Below are 14570 nucleotides of genomic sequence, written 5' to 3'. Positions count from 1 at the left end.
TTTCAGTTCTGCCCTAATCAATTCTGTTTGGTCATCCATGGCTTTCTCCAACCTAGCTATTGCCTGGATAATTGTAAGTCTGAATTCCTTTTCTGACATGTTGTCTATGTCGATAGCCATTAGCTCTGTTGCAGAAGGCCCATCCTCTGTATTTTTCTTCTGTTGGGTATTCCTCCTCCTAGTCATTTTGGAAAGAGATGACTGAACAGATGCAGCTGGACTTATTGATTGTGGTGCAGTCAATGTGCACCCTGGAACGCTTCTGTGCAATCAGGATTCCCCACCCAAATGAGAGAAAAACGAGAAGAAAAAGAAATAGAGAAGAAGAAAGAAAAAAAAAGGGGAAAGAAAAAAAGGAAAAAAAAAAAAAGAGAGAGAGAGCTAGGAAAAAAAGGGAAGATAAAAGAGAAGGCTCAGCCCAAATGGGCCACAAGGTAAGATTTATGAAGTATACAAACAAAAACAGACAAACAAAAAGACTGATAAAAGTATATGACAAGAGAAAAAAAAAATATATATATAAGCAAAAATAAGGGAAGAAGCTCATCAGAAAGAACCCCAAGTATAAGATTTATATATTATCAGGACAAACACAAATTCACAGAAACACTGACAGAAGGAAAAATTGGGAGAGTGGTTATAAATTCTTAGTGTGGGTGAGGAAGGTTATTTTGATTCTTCCTGAAGGTATCTTGATGTTTTTGTTAAGGGACTCAACTTTCCTAAGTTACAGGGGGATTAGAAACTGGTTTGCCTATAGGGGTCGCATTGATTGGGGAAAGGGGATTACCTTGATGTTTAACTCTATATGAATAGTAGAAAATAAAAATTAAAAAAGAATAAACTAGACTAAACTAAGTTAAAATTAAAAAAGAATTAAAAAAATAGAAAAGCAAAAGAAAAACACAGGTGTATGTATCAAAAAGTTCAGGTTAGAAGGTTATTAAAGAATTTGATGTACTGGACATCTCAGTGTGGTGGTAAATAGGTTAAAAAATTATCTGTATCTATAAAAAAAAAAGAACCAGAATATTGGTAAAGAGTTAAAAATAAAAGTTGTATTTATGAAGTAGTGGTGGTTGTTCTCTTGTAGTCTTTCTTTTTTTTTTCTTCCTGGTTGGTTTTCTGGGGGAGGGGCCTGCCACGTGGGTTTTCAGACAATGATGTTCCCTGAGTTAGGTCCTCCCGTTCCCCTCAAGGGGGTGAGCTCTGAGGAAACTGTTTTTTTCAGCCTTTTGTTCTCTGGGGGTTTTTATGTTCTTTCGTCTGCTTTCTCTCGCCTTGACAGCTTTTGATGGTTTTTGGAGGTTTAGAGGAGAGCAAACTGCACCCCGACCTCCCTCTTAGAGAGAAGCCCCAGAATGTTTTGGAAAAGCTGCTGGCTGAGTCGGTTCTGAGTCACTGTCCCTGGGGATGCAGGAGCTCCTCGTTGTACCCAAAACCAGGGCAGCGGTGGCTGTCTAGGCAGCTCCAGACCGCCAGAGAGGTTCGGAGCAGAGATCGCGCACTGAGATTTTCCCGCTGTCCCGGGCTGGGAATGTCTGTTTTTTCCGGCTGCCAGAGCTCCAGGCTAGCGCCTATGAGCACGTATCCCAAGGGAGGGTGTGGGACGCACGTGTTTCAGGATTGCCGTCTGGCCAGGCTCCCAGCCCCTCACGGGAGCCAGACCCCACTCGTTCTCGGGCGCGCTGGCGTTCAGGCGCACTGGCGGCTCAGGGACAGAGACCTGATTTCTCTGCCGCACTCTCTCTGGCTCAGCGCCAGGGGAGGCTGTCCTGGGTCCGGGCACTTAGGTCCCTGACCCTAACCGCCCAGGTTCCCACTATTACCCCCCGCGATCCTTTGCTGTTTGTTTTTTGAGTGCTTTCAACTAGACTCCAAGTTAATGCTGGTCCCCAGACGCAGAGCACTCTTGTGTTGGGGTATTACTTTCCAATCGGTCACCTCTGGTGGCTCCCTCCCCCTTTTGTTTATCTTCCGATATCAGTCCGAGGCTCCCAGTCTGCTTTACCTGCCACTGGCGTCTTCTGCTCCTGTAGAGATCCAGACGTGTATAATTCTGATCTCAGGCTGATTTCATGGGTGGTCGGAGTTCTTTGGTAGGTAATCAGCTCACTTTAGGGTACAGGTTGAAATGGTGCCTCCTCCTACTTCCCCGCCATCTTGACCCCCCTCTCAAAGTATTTTCTAATTACCCTTTTGATTTCTTCTTTGACCCATTGGTTATGTAGGGTTATGTTGTTTAATTTTTACTTATTCGTGTCCCCAGTCTTTTCCTATTGATTTCTAACCTCATTCTATTGTGGTTGGAGAACATACTTTGTATTGTTTCTCTCTTTTTAAATTTATTGAGGTTTGTTTCATTGCCTAGCATATGGTGTGTCCTGCAGAATGTTCCATGTGCACTTTAAAATTATTGTGTATTCTGTTGTCCTTGGATAGAGGATTCTGTAGATGTCTTCTAAGTCTGGTTGGTTTAGTGTTGTCCAAGTCTTTATTTCTTTATTAATTTTCTGTGTTACTATTTTATCCATTACTGAAAGTGGACCATTGCATTCTTCACCTGTTACTATGGATTGTCTATTTCTTCCTCCACTGTCAATGTTCGCTTCATATATTTTGGTGCTCTTTATTAGGGGCTGATATGTTTATAACTGTTACATTGTCTGACTTTACTTTTCATTATGAAATGCTTTATCTCTCAAGATGTCTTTTGTTTTTTGGTTTCTTTGTTTTTTTTTAAAGATTTATTTATTTGACAGATAGAGATTACAAGTAGGCAGAGAGGCAGGCAGAAAGAGAGAGAGGAGGAAGCAGGCTCCCCGCTAAGCAGAGAGCCCGATGCGGGGCTCGATCCCAGGACCCTGGGATCATGACCCGAGCCAAAGGCAGAGGCTTTAACCCGCTGAGCCACCCAGGCGCCCCAAGATGTCTTTTGTTTTAAAGTCTATCTTATCTGAGCCTGAGTGGCTCAGATGGTTAGGCGTCTGCCTTCAGCTTAGGTCATGATATCAGGTTCCTGGGATCACGCCCCATGTCAGCCTCCCTGCTCAGCAGGAGTCTGCTTCTCTATCCCAACTCCTGCTCTCTCTCTCTTTCACTCACTCTCTCAAATAAATAAATATAATCTTTAAAAAAGATAATAAAGTCTATCTTATCTGATATTAATATATAATCACTTAAGCTTTCTCATGGTCATTGTGTGATATATATTTTTCCATCCTTTTATTCCTGTGTGTCTCCTATAGTGTATAATCATTTTTTTCTTATGACAGTCTCTGTATTTTGACTGAATTGCTTAATCTATTTATATTTAATGTTATTGATGTAGTTAGCTCATGTCTACCATTTTGCTTTCTCTTTCTCATGTGTTTGTTTCTTCATTTCTACTTTTCCTGTTTTCATTTGCATTAAATGAATATTTTATAATGTAACATTTTCTTTACTAATATTTTTTACTTTTTTTGAATATTTTTTAGTGATTTTTCTAGGATTTACCATATACATCTTAACATATCCAAATCAGCTTCTTATTTATACTAGTTTAATTGTAGCATCATACAGAAAAAAGTACCTGTTATAATTATCACCTTAACATCTATAGGCATTTCCTTGTCCCACTATAGCTTTGCTCCACCTATTTCCATTGTGCTATTATTGACAAATATATTACATTTCTATATCCTGTGTGTCCAACATTACATTATATATATATTCTTTTATACAGTTTATCTATAAATCAGTTAGAAGAAAGGAAGTAGGGGCACCTGGGTGGCTCAGTGGATTAAAGCCTCTGCCTTCACCTCAGGTCATGATCCTAGGTCCTGGGATCAAGCCCCACATCGGGCTCTCTGCTCGGCAGGAAGCCTGCTTCCTCCTCTCTCTCTGCCTGCCTCTCTGCCTACTTGTGATCTGTGTCTGTCAAATAAATAAATAAAATCTTTTTAAAAATAAATAAAATTTTTTAAAAAGAAGAAAGGAAGTAAAATATGCATTTCTCCTATCTTGTACAATCACATTTACTGTATTGGTTGTGTCCATCCTTGTAGACTGCCATAACAAAATACCATAGACTGCTTGACTTAAAAACAAAAACATATTTTTTCACTGTTCTTGAGACTGGAAGTCCAAGATTGAATAAAGTACCAACAGGGTTGGTGTTCGACAAGGACTCTCCCCTTGGGCTGTCAGCAGCTACCTTCTTGCTTTGTGCTCACATAACCTTTCCTCAGTATGTACAAGCAGAGAGAGTGAAAAATTCTGTAATGTCTCTTAAAAGAGTACTAAGTCCGTTGGACCAGGGCCACATGACCTCATCTAACTCTAATTACTTCTCAAAGGCCCCACCTCCCAATACCATCACATTAGAATTAGGGCTTCAACAAAAGAATGTGGGGAAAGCAAACATTCAGTCCATGACCCCAATACTGTTTATCATTTTATGTATATTCTAATTAGTATTTACTATAAGGTAAATATTTTTATTTAGTTGGGGAAGTTTATTTTACCTCTCATTTTTGAAAGAATAGCTTTGCTGGATATAGGAATCTTGGTTGATAGTTTTTTTCTCTTTGACCACTCTGAATGTGTTATCCTACTGTCTTCTTACCTTCTGGAATCCCATCTGCTGAAAAGTCAGCTATTAATCTTAGTGGGATTCCATTGTAAGTAACCAGTAATTTTTTTCCTTACTATTTGTCTTTGATTTTCATCATTTTTATTATGGTGTCTCTTCAGATCTTTTTGCATTTATCCTGTTTAGATTTCACTGAGGTTCCTGATGAGTAAGTCATTGTTTTTTAATAAATTTTGGATGTTTCCAGCCATTATTTCTTGGAATTTTTTCTCTTTCTCTTCTCTCTGATAATCCCATTATACATGTGTTGGTGTACTTAATGATGTCCCACATTTCTTTGAGGCTCCTTTTTCTCTCTGTTCTTTCTTCTCTTGGTTCTTCAGCTTGCATGATCTATCTGTCTCCAAGTTCACTTATTCTTTCTCTTGCCAGTTCACATCTATTGTTGAGCTCTTCTAGTGAATTTTTTATTTTATCTGTTTTTCAATGCCATAATTTCCATTTGGTTCTTTTTTATAATATCTGTGTCTTTATTAATATTCTCTGTTTGTTAATGTGATATTGTCACCATTTTTTCTTCCTTAAACATGGTTTCCTTGGTTCTATGAGCTTCTTTTGTAATGATTACTTGATGGTCTTTTTCTGATGAATGTGAAAAATCTGTTCTTTTTCACAGAAACTGTTTGTTCCCTTCTTTTATCTAATGTAGAAGTCATACTTTGCTATTTCTTTGCATGTCCTTTTTTTTTTTTTTTCAGTTACACATTTTAGATGATATATTGTAACAGCTTTGGGTGCTTGATGTTGTTTACATTTTTCATCTTTTCTTTTCTTTGTTTCTTTTTTTTTTTTTAAATCTAAAGTAGGCTCCATGCCCAGCATAGACCCCAGCAAAGGACTTGAGCTCACAACCCTAAGATCATGAGTCAGACATTTAACCAACTAAGCCACCTCGGCACCCCTGTTGTTTACTTTATTTGTTTAGTGACTTACTGGATCTGGATCATTTTAGTGAAGTCTCCTTAAACTTCCTCCCCACACTCCCTCACCTTCAAAGTTCTACCTGTGATGTTCCTCAAGGAAAGAAAGCTTTGGGTATTCTCATAGTCATTCTAGGATGACAGTGCTTTTAGTAGGACTCTGTTCCTTTCTCTCTTAGAACACCCAACTGTTGAAGTGCCTGGGTGGCTCAGTGGATTAGAGCCTCTGTCTTCAGCTCAGGTCATGATCCCAGGATTCTGGGATTGAGCCCTGCATCAGGCTCTCTGCTCAGCAGGGAGCCTGCTTGCCCCTCACCCCACCCCCCCACCCCCCGTCTGCCTCTCTGCCTACTTGTGATCTGTCAAATAAATAAAATCTTTAAAAAAAAAAAAAAGAACACCCAACTGTTAAACTCTACTACCTGCTAGCTGGTTGCTCTATTGTTTTTAAAAATGCCCTGGTGCATAAATTGCTCTACAAAGTAATCCTTTCAAAATCTGGCTCCTTTGAAGTTCAGGTTTCTGGGGTCAGTGTTTGATTTTTATTCTGACCTCGAGAAGACTCCTTCCAGCTGTTTTTTCACCTGATGCCCTCCTGTAAACTAGCAGGCCTACAGTTTAGCCTGAATCTCCCAGTTATCTTTATACAACCTCTACTGCTCTTGACCACACATGTAGACTTGAACTTCCCTTTCTGTTGCAACTGAAGATAGTTCTCTTGGGAGGAAATTAGGTCCTATCTGTTTTATGAGGTTTACTCCTCAGAAAAATCTCCAAGTGAGAGCTCTGGAGATGGAGATATGGACATCGTAGGCTTCTCTCAAAATCACACCCTATCTCCCCTATGAGTTGAATATTTGGTGGAGAGCTGCATGACATCACCTCTCCTGTCATGGAATCCTCAGTTAAGGAGCTGGAACAAGAGTGATCATGCCAGGGTCCAGACCTTGCTCAGCATGTCACACCCACAGTAGACCCTCCGCTCCACAAATGGAGGTTGAGGGAATAGGAGTTTCTATCTCCCGACACTACTCACTTTGGATTTAGCTTCAGCACAGGTACTTGAGGGCAGGATGAGAAAGGTGACATACCACTCCTCCTTGGAAGAAAGCCCTCCGTCTGGGTGCTGCAAGGAGAGGGAGCTCCGTATTTGGGGGGCTGCAGCTCTCTGGAGTAGTCTGTCCCTCACTAAACTGGGGTGTCAAGGGGGAGCAGTCTTGGTTCAAATACCAGACTAACCTTTCCTGCCAGATTTAGAATAGATGTTCTTAAGATGTTTCTTAATACTGGTCAGCCTTAGAACTATTTCCAGAGGCTTTAAGTGGTTGCTTTTTGATAGTTTCACCAGTTCCTCTAGGGAGCAGTTTAACAGAAACGTTGTCATGCCAGAAGTCAATTTCTAATAGGTGAAATATTGATTTAAACAATATGAAATGATACTATTCTGGCATCCCATCTTTTAAAATTATATTTAAAAGATTCAATGAAACTATTTGAAGAACAGGATCGTGTTCCTTAGCTTATCCCATTGGTGTATAAGAATTATCCTCAGCATCAATGGCAATATTATGGTGTCACTCTAAGAGCAGACTTAATAAGTAGCTAAATTACTGCCAGAAAGAACAGCTTAAGATCAACTATAATAAAGCTAAAATTATTGTTTGGCAGATGTTTTCTACCACTTCACTGAGTTACTAAAGTGATGTACCCAACAGGTCCAATAACGCAGCTTCTTAATGATATTGAGTTCATACTAATGGGTTGGTCAGAATATGGTCCTTCTCAAAATCATTCTCCCAAGAGTACCAGAGATATATTTATGGTTAATTGTGTTTGATTATAGCTACCCTTATAGTGCTCAAGCCAAAGACATCTTTTATATGAAATATTTTAGTGGACTTTTGGCTTTCATACCAGTAACTGAAGTATTCAAAGTTCATTTGTAAGGAAAATTAGCCCTTATTGCAGGGGCTTTCGCAGCCTACCTGTTTATTTAATGCGAAATAATCTTATCGTTTTCCACCCCAGTCCCTCAGTTTCCTAGTAAAATAGGAACTGTCTCTCATATCAGAAGACTGAATTCTTCTGTAATTAACTACATGTTTTAAATTCATCAAAGAATATAGTTACGATATGTCTGTAATAATAGTACCTACCAGAAGCTTAAATGCTTGCTACTTTTACCATCCCGGCAGAGTTTTATCCTCTGGATTCACCATTTTGTCTTAGCTGCTAAGAAACACAAATTCAGTGTTCAATGAAAGCAACAATTCTATCTCAGGTGGTCTTATCCCATCTTTGTTTTATTTGTGTTTTAAGTATTTTCTTTTCTCTCTTTTTAAGTCTATTGAGTTTTTAGAAATATGTGGAAAGACTTGGCCAAATAATTCAAAATACAGGTATAGGGAATAGGTAAGCTGTAAATGAGTATTTGTATAAATGTGAACATTTAACCAGAAAGCTAAGGAAAATTGGCCTTTTGCATTTAAGGGAAAACCTGAAATATTGTACAGTAAAATTTTTACCTGATATTTATTTTTATTCATTGAGCATATAGTTTGGCCAAATTCTAATTAGTTGAGAGTTTTATTTATGTTGTCCTAAATAGGTACCAGCATTACAAAAATAGATAGGCTAGAAATCACCTTGACTTGCAGAAATGTTATAAGGTAGAAAACTCGTATTTTCTTCTAGAGACAGCAAGCTCAGCTGTGTGGCTGACCCTTAAATGAATTGAAGGTTTATGTTGCATAGAATCAGTGTAACTGTCTCCAGATGGCCTTGCTCTGACATCTGCTGAGGAGTTCTGAAGGAGATTCAGATCATTCACTGGAATTAAATCCCTAAAGCAACATTTAAAAGTCAAACTTTCGGGCGCCTGGGTGGCTCAGTGGTTTAAGCTGCTGCCTTCGGCTCAGGTCATGATCTTAGGGTCCTGGGATCGAGTCCTGCATCGGGCTCTCTGCTTGGCAGGGAGCCTGCTTCCCTCTCACTCTCCCTGCCTGCCTCTCTGCCTACTTGTGATCTCTCTGCCTACTTGTCATCTCTCTCTGTCAAATAAATAAATAAAAAATCTTAAAAAAAAAAAAAAGTTTAAAAAAATAAAAATAAAAGTCAAACTTTCCAAGCAGTTTTCATTGGATATTTTTAGTATTTATTTTTTATACTTATAAAATGTACGCATGCTTTTTTGGAAAATAACAGTATAAATTGTCAAGAATCAGCTGTATTCCTACAACCCTAAGGTAACTGTTGTTGTCACATTCATATTTTTCTCCTTTTTCTTTTCATACAGTTTCATGTAGTTTTTTCTTTTCATATAAGTTGAGCGCCTGGGTGGCTCAGTCCATTGAGCATCGAGAATTGGTTTTGGCTCAGGTCATGAACTTGGAGTCATGGGATTGAGCCCCATGTTGGGCTCTGCGCTCAGCACAGAGTCTGCTTGTCCTCCCTCCCCAACTGTTCATCCCCCTGCTCACACTCTCCCTCTCTCTCTCACTCTCTCTCAAATAAATAAATAAATAAATTATTTTTAAAAAAACGAGGAAGAAGGAAACCATGCAGGTCTTTTTCATCTTTTTCACTTAATTGAATCATTTAGTAAGCAATCTGAATTTCTTTCTTGGCGTAAAGTCCTTAGAGGGGAATTAATAAGTTAAAAAATAGGTCTGTTTTTAAGGTTCTTCGTGTATTTTGACAAAAATCTTCCTTTGGTGGGATCGCAGCACCTCACCAGAAACCACCCCCGCAGCAAGCGAGCGAGCACCACGGCGTCAGGAAAATGGCAGACAGTTTTTCACTTAATGATGCTTTATCTGGGTCTGGAAACCCAAACCCTCAAGGATGGCCTGGTCAATGGGGAAACCAGCCTGCTGGAGCAGGGGGCTATCCAGCGGCCTCCTATCCTGGTGCCTACCCTGGACAAGCTCCTCCTGGCAGTTATCCTGGACAGGCCCCTCCTGGCGGCTACCCTGGACAGGCCCCTCCTGGCGGCTGTCCTGGACAGGCACCTCCAGGAGCCTACCCTGGCCCAACAGCTCCTGCTTATCCTGGACCACCTGCATCAGGAGCCCAGCCTGGCCAACCGAGTGGGCCCGGGGCCTACCCGCCTCCTGGACAGCCAAGTGCTCCTGGAGCCCAGCCCGCTGCTGGCGCCTTTGGCATCCCTGCTGGACCACTGATTGTACCTTATGACCTGCCCTTGCCCGGAGGAGTCATGCCTCGCATGCTGATAACAATTCTGGGCACAACGAAGCCCAATGCAAACAGATTTGCTTTAGATTTCAAGAGAGGGAATGACATTGCTTTCCACTTTAACCCACGCTTTGATGAGGACAACAAGAGAGTCATTGTTTGCAATACAAAGCTGGATAACATCTGGGGAAAGGAAGAAAGACAGGCGACTTTCCCATTCAAAAGTGGTAAACCATTCAAAATACAAGTGCTGGTTGAATCTGACCACTTCAAGGTTGTGGTCAATGATGCTCACTTGTGGCAGTACAATCATCGGATGAAAAATCTCCAGGAAATCAGCAAACTGGGAATTTCTGGTGACATAGATCTCACCAGTGCTTCACACGTTATGATATAATCTTAAAGGGGAAGATTTTAAAAAGAAGAAATTGAATATAAACCCTTACACATTGAAACTTCATGTTTCCTGATTGAAAATTTTCACTTTTATTCATTCATCCTTCTTGTAAATCTTCGATTTAACAAACATTCTAAGAGTTAAAAAAAAAAAAATCTTCCTTTGATTTACGATCCTTTTAGGTACTGACTTGCTGTCATGTTTCATAATAGAAACATACCTCATTTTAATTCAGTTCTTTCATCATTAATGAAGATGCACATTTTTGCATTTGACTTTTTGTATTTTGAATTATTTGGCCATGTCTTTCCTCATAATTTAGTAAGGTAAGGATTAATGGTGCATTGATTGATGAGAGAGCTGAAGTTCAAAGACATACTACAAGAAAGTGGACTTTGAACTTAAGCCCATGCTGCCTCCTGACACCAAAATCCATGGTGCTTTCCACTGTAACAAATATTAAATGTCAGAGCCATTAAAATAGATAGCAATGTAACATCACTTGAATTTGCAAGAATACCCAGAGAGTATATCTTAATAAGAATAAATTTCCACTCATAGTGTATCAAATAGATTACCATGATCTAATCAAAGAGACATTGGGAGTACTCCCTAAAAAGACTGTTTTAAGCATTCGTAAATGGTTATAGGACTTTTTTGTAAATTCTTCAGACTTTGGTAGACTGCAGTGGTTTTCTGATTTTAAAAATACATAATGTGTTTATCATTTCTTCCATCATGGGTTTGATCCAGAATACAGTAAGAATGCAAAAAACAAATGCCTAGAGGAAAGAGGAATTTTTACCTATGAATGATCATAGAACATTGTAGGAATAAGACGAACGTTACAGAAAACCCAGAAGAAGAAACCTTTTGGATATTTACGTCATTTATCCATTCTGCTGATCCTGGAGAGGCAGCTTTGCAGCAATTTAACTTGGCCGTACTATAGAATGGGAAGGGACAGCTCCTAAAAAATAGAGCGAAACAACTGGTGTAAATGTCAAGGCCAATTTTTGTTGCAATGAACTCAAAGCCTTTGAAAGTTGATATTATTAGTTTTAATTTACATTCATGGTTTTTAGGAAGTTTGGGACCAAATGGATTCATGGAATTGATGTTTTATTTTCCTGTTCAGTGGAAGTATATGAACTTCTTTAAGAACTGGGCCTGGTGTTTTGCTTTAAAAAGTCCCCTTTCTGCTTATACCCTGTCTCCTAAAGGAACATTTTTTGAAACTACTACAAACGGTTTTTCCTTTTTGATGTATTATAAATATTTGCATTTTTAAAGTGAGAGTGGTATTTAAAAAGCTGACTCTCTTGCTTTTCTTTTTTTATTTCTAACCTATTCTAGTTCTGCCTTTGTAAAAGACAAATTTGATGGTAATTGAAAATAGAGTGTTTAAGAAATTTAAGAGAGCTACTTATTGCCCGGTCCGTATCCCTTAAAGTGTCTTCATGTCTTTTGAAGGAGATCACTTGGTCTTGGAACTCAGTTTTGTAATTCATTTACTTAAGGGATAATCTAGGACTAGCAAACCAGTTTATACTAACTATATAAAACTAAAACCCACTAAAGTGGTGAAGTAGAATGGCAATTTGTAGTTTAGTAGTATGGGATATCTCACTCAGCTCAGTGACCTGAATATTATTCCTATTCTGGGTGGCTTCCTGTCATTCATGTGCCTCAGAACTTGGATAAGCCATTAGAAGGTGCTTAGTGACCAAGATCAGGGTGAGGGGTACTGCATGGCCCAAGGGGGTATGTATCCCAATTAGAGCCTAAAAACCCTTCCACCTTATAGTGGAACTTTCTGTTCTCCTAGTAGCAGCGTGTTTACAAACCATGTCTTGAGCTGTGTTACTTCCACAGCTTAGCTGAGACTCATAATGCATCCCAATCGTAATTTACATCAGTTTCAGGAAGTACTTTTTTTTTACATTTTGTCTTATAGTCCAGAATCACCTTTTGTGGCATCCTCTCTTTACATCCCTTTCTTTTTCCTTTTATTGAACCACAATGAGTTACTGCCACTAAGAAGCGCAATAAAACTTAATGAATTTTTAGTAATTGGAGAATTGTCAGCCCGATTTAGAGAAACATTTCTAGCTTTTTATTACAGAAATTCTTCAATGTACATAAAGTGCACTGAACCCCCATGTACCCGTAACTTCTACTGTTATTAACTAATGACCCATCTGTTTTCCTCTAAAAGCTCTACCTCATCCTCTTCCCATATGATTTTTAAATAAATTCAGATATTGTGGCATTTCATTTATGAGTATTTCTATATAGAAATCCCTAAAAAAGTTTTTTTAACCCACAAAACTATAACACTTGCGTATATTAAAAATTGTAGTAGTTAACTTCTTAGTTATATCAAATATCTAGTTGGCATTTTTATTTCTAGCTGCCCTACAAATATTGCTTATGTTTTTACACATTTGTATTTTTATGTGTCTTATAGTCTGGATTTTTTTTTTTTAAGATTTTATTGATCTATTTATTTATTTATTTGTCAAAGAGAGACACACACACACAGGGGCGGGAGGAGCAGTAGGCAAGAAGGAGAAGTAGGCTTCCTGTTTAGCAAGGAGCCCCATGTGGGATTCGATCCCAGGACCCTGGGATCATGACCTGAGCCAAAGTCAGATGCTTAACAACTGAGCCACCTAGGCACCCCTAAAATCTTTTTTTTTTTTTAAGGTGGTTAAACATTATTCTCTGAGTCTCATTGTTGTCAAACTGTATATTCTCTTTTCTAAAATATAGCTAAGTGAGATCCAAATAAATTACTTTTCCATTTTGTAAAGTTATTTTTCTTTTCTGAATAATTATTTGAATAATTAAAAAGTCATATTTAGAGTAATTTGTGAAGGACTAAGAGCAATGAAATTAGGAGTGGTGTTTCCTGATTTAAAAAAGAATCAGTATTACTGTCATAAACATAAGGAGATTTTTGTCCAGAAAGTAATTGTTTATAACTCATAGGGAATAGTGGTAGATTTTATTTTTACTCCTAACCACTTTGAAAAGTAATTTCATTTAAATAAATTTGTAGGATTTTTCATTCAGAGTCTTTACAGTCATCTCCATCTCACTGTGCTGTTTTTGTGTTTGTCTGATTTTTTCCCCTCTAGCTCATCAGTAGGTTACTTGCCACATCCAGGATCAGAACAAGTACAGTTTCCTCGAACTACTTCACCATGCAATTCCCAGCAGCTTCAAAGCCACCAGTGTGCAGGTATGAATATAATTGGAAAATAGGTAATGGTTTGTCCATTTGAGAAACTGAGTTCCTTAGTCATGTCTAGAACACGGTTTTCAACTTCTTTTGTGCTGAGATATACCCAAGGTATTTAGGGTGCCTTGCAAATTCAGAGCTAACAGTTCCCATCCGCTTCTTCCTATTCAACTGCTGTAACTCCCACACTGCTATCATGTTTCTCTTCTCAGATTCTCCTTCTTTCCCCACCTCATAAGCATTGATGTTCTCTGGAATCATCTCCTTATTTTTCATGCTCTTCCTAGCAGATGCATCCACCTTCTACGCTTCAACAACTGTTTTTTTGCCAGCACCTCTCAAATCTTCTTTTGGCTGAGAAGAGGCCAAATAGCCAACTGCCATCTGGGCATCCCTACCTGGTATTGTCAGAGGCACTTTAGATTTAATACTCCTCCCTCTACCCTCATCCCTCACCTCACCCTCTCTCTAGGGACCAAAAAGTTTGCAAAGTCATAATCACCATTCCTTCAGATCTCATGCCTTCCTTCTTTCTCCACTGCTGCCATTCTTGGTCACTCTTTTCACATCTTATTTGCAGCAGTCTCCTGAGTATTATGCTCATTCCATGCTTCCCCCACACCTAGCTTTTCTCCTTCCCAACACACACACACATACACACTGTTCAAGGGATACTTTCCTGAAACAAAAGTCTCTTTAATGTCATTCCTCTGAATCTAGAATGTGCATGGATTCTCCGTGTAAACTCCCTAGCAAGTAAGCCTCCTAATTATGCTTACATGTTCATGTCAAACAGAACTGTGTTTGACAAAGTACCATGCTTTTTCATGCCAAAGACACTTTTGTACCTCTTCCTCTGCCCGGAATGCCCATCCACTGTTACTTGCCAAAATCCTGCTCATCCTCAAGGTTTGACTCAAAAATCACCTCTTCTACAAAGGCTTTCCTAGTACTTAAAATAGAGTTGGTTGCTTCTTTTTTTGGTTTCCATGCTATCTTAAATAATCCTTTATCATGATACCATATTTTATTATAATGATTTCTTGACATATGTAAATTTCTGAGAAACAAAGAAACAGTAAATGATTATGAAATAAATGACTAATAGTGTACATTCAGCGTGGGCTTCTATCATTGAGCTGTCCCTAAGCAGTCAGCCCTCTGTGGTTTGCCTAG

At 38.9% G+C, this 14570-nt stretch overlaps 2 protein-coding genes across 13 annotated transcripts in view; both read left to right on the top strand.

Annotated features, from left to right (window-relative positions):
• R3HDM1 (R3H domain containing 1) overlaps positions 1 to 14570 on the top strand; it is a 208406-nt gene that overhangs the window by 178674 nt on the left and 15162 nt on the right. For all 12 annotated transcript variants that reach the window (XM_046019038.1, XM_046019035.1, XM_046019032.1 and 9 more), the window contains one exon: positions 13291 to 13394. In XM_046019038.1, coding sequence (XP_045874994.1) covers positions 13291 to 13394 — 104 coding nt within the window. The remainder of the gene's footprint in view (positions 1 to 13290; positions 13395 to 14570) is intronic.
• LOC123950722 (galectin-3-like) lies at positions 9338 to 10265 on the top strand. Its single transcript, XM_046019042.1, has one exon. It carries the CDS (start codon positions 9338 to 9340, stop codon positions 10145 to 10147), a length of 810 nt encoding a protein of 269 aa, XP_045874998.1. The 3' UTR covers positions 10148 to 10265.

This window comes from Meles meles, chromosome 9, assembly GCF_922984935.1.
Source record: "Meles meles chromosome 9, mMelMel3.1 paternal haplotype, whole genome shotgun sequence".
Classification (NCBI taxonomy): domain Eukaryota; kingdom Metazoa; phylum Chordata; class Mammalia; order Carnivora; family Mustelidae; genus Meles; species Meles meles.
This window is presented reverse-complemented; position numbering and strand designations above follow the sequence as displayed.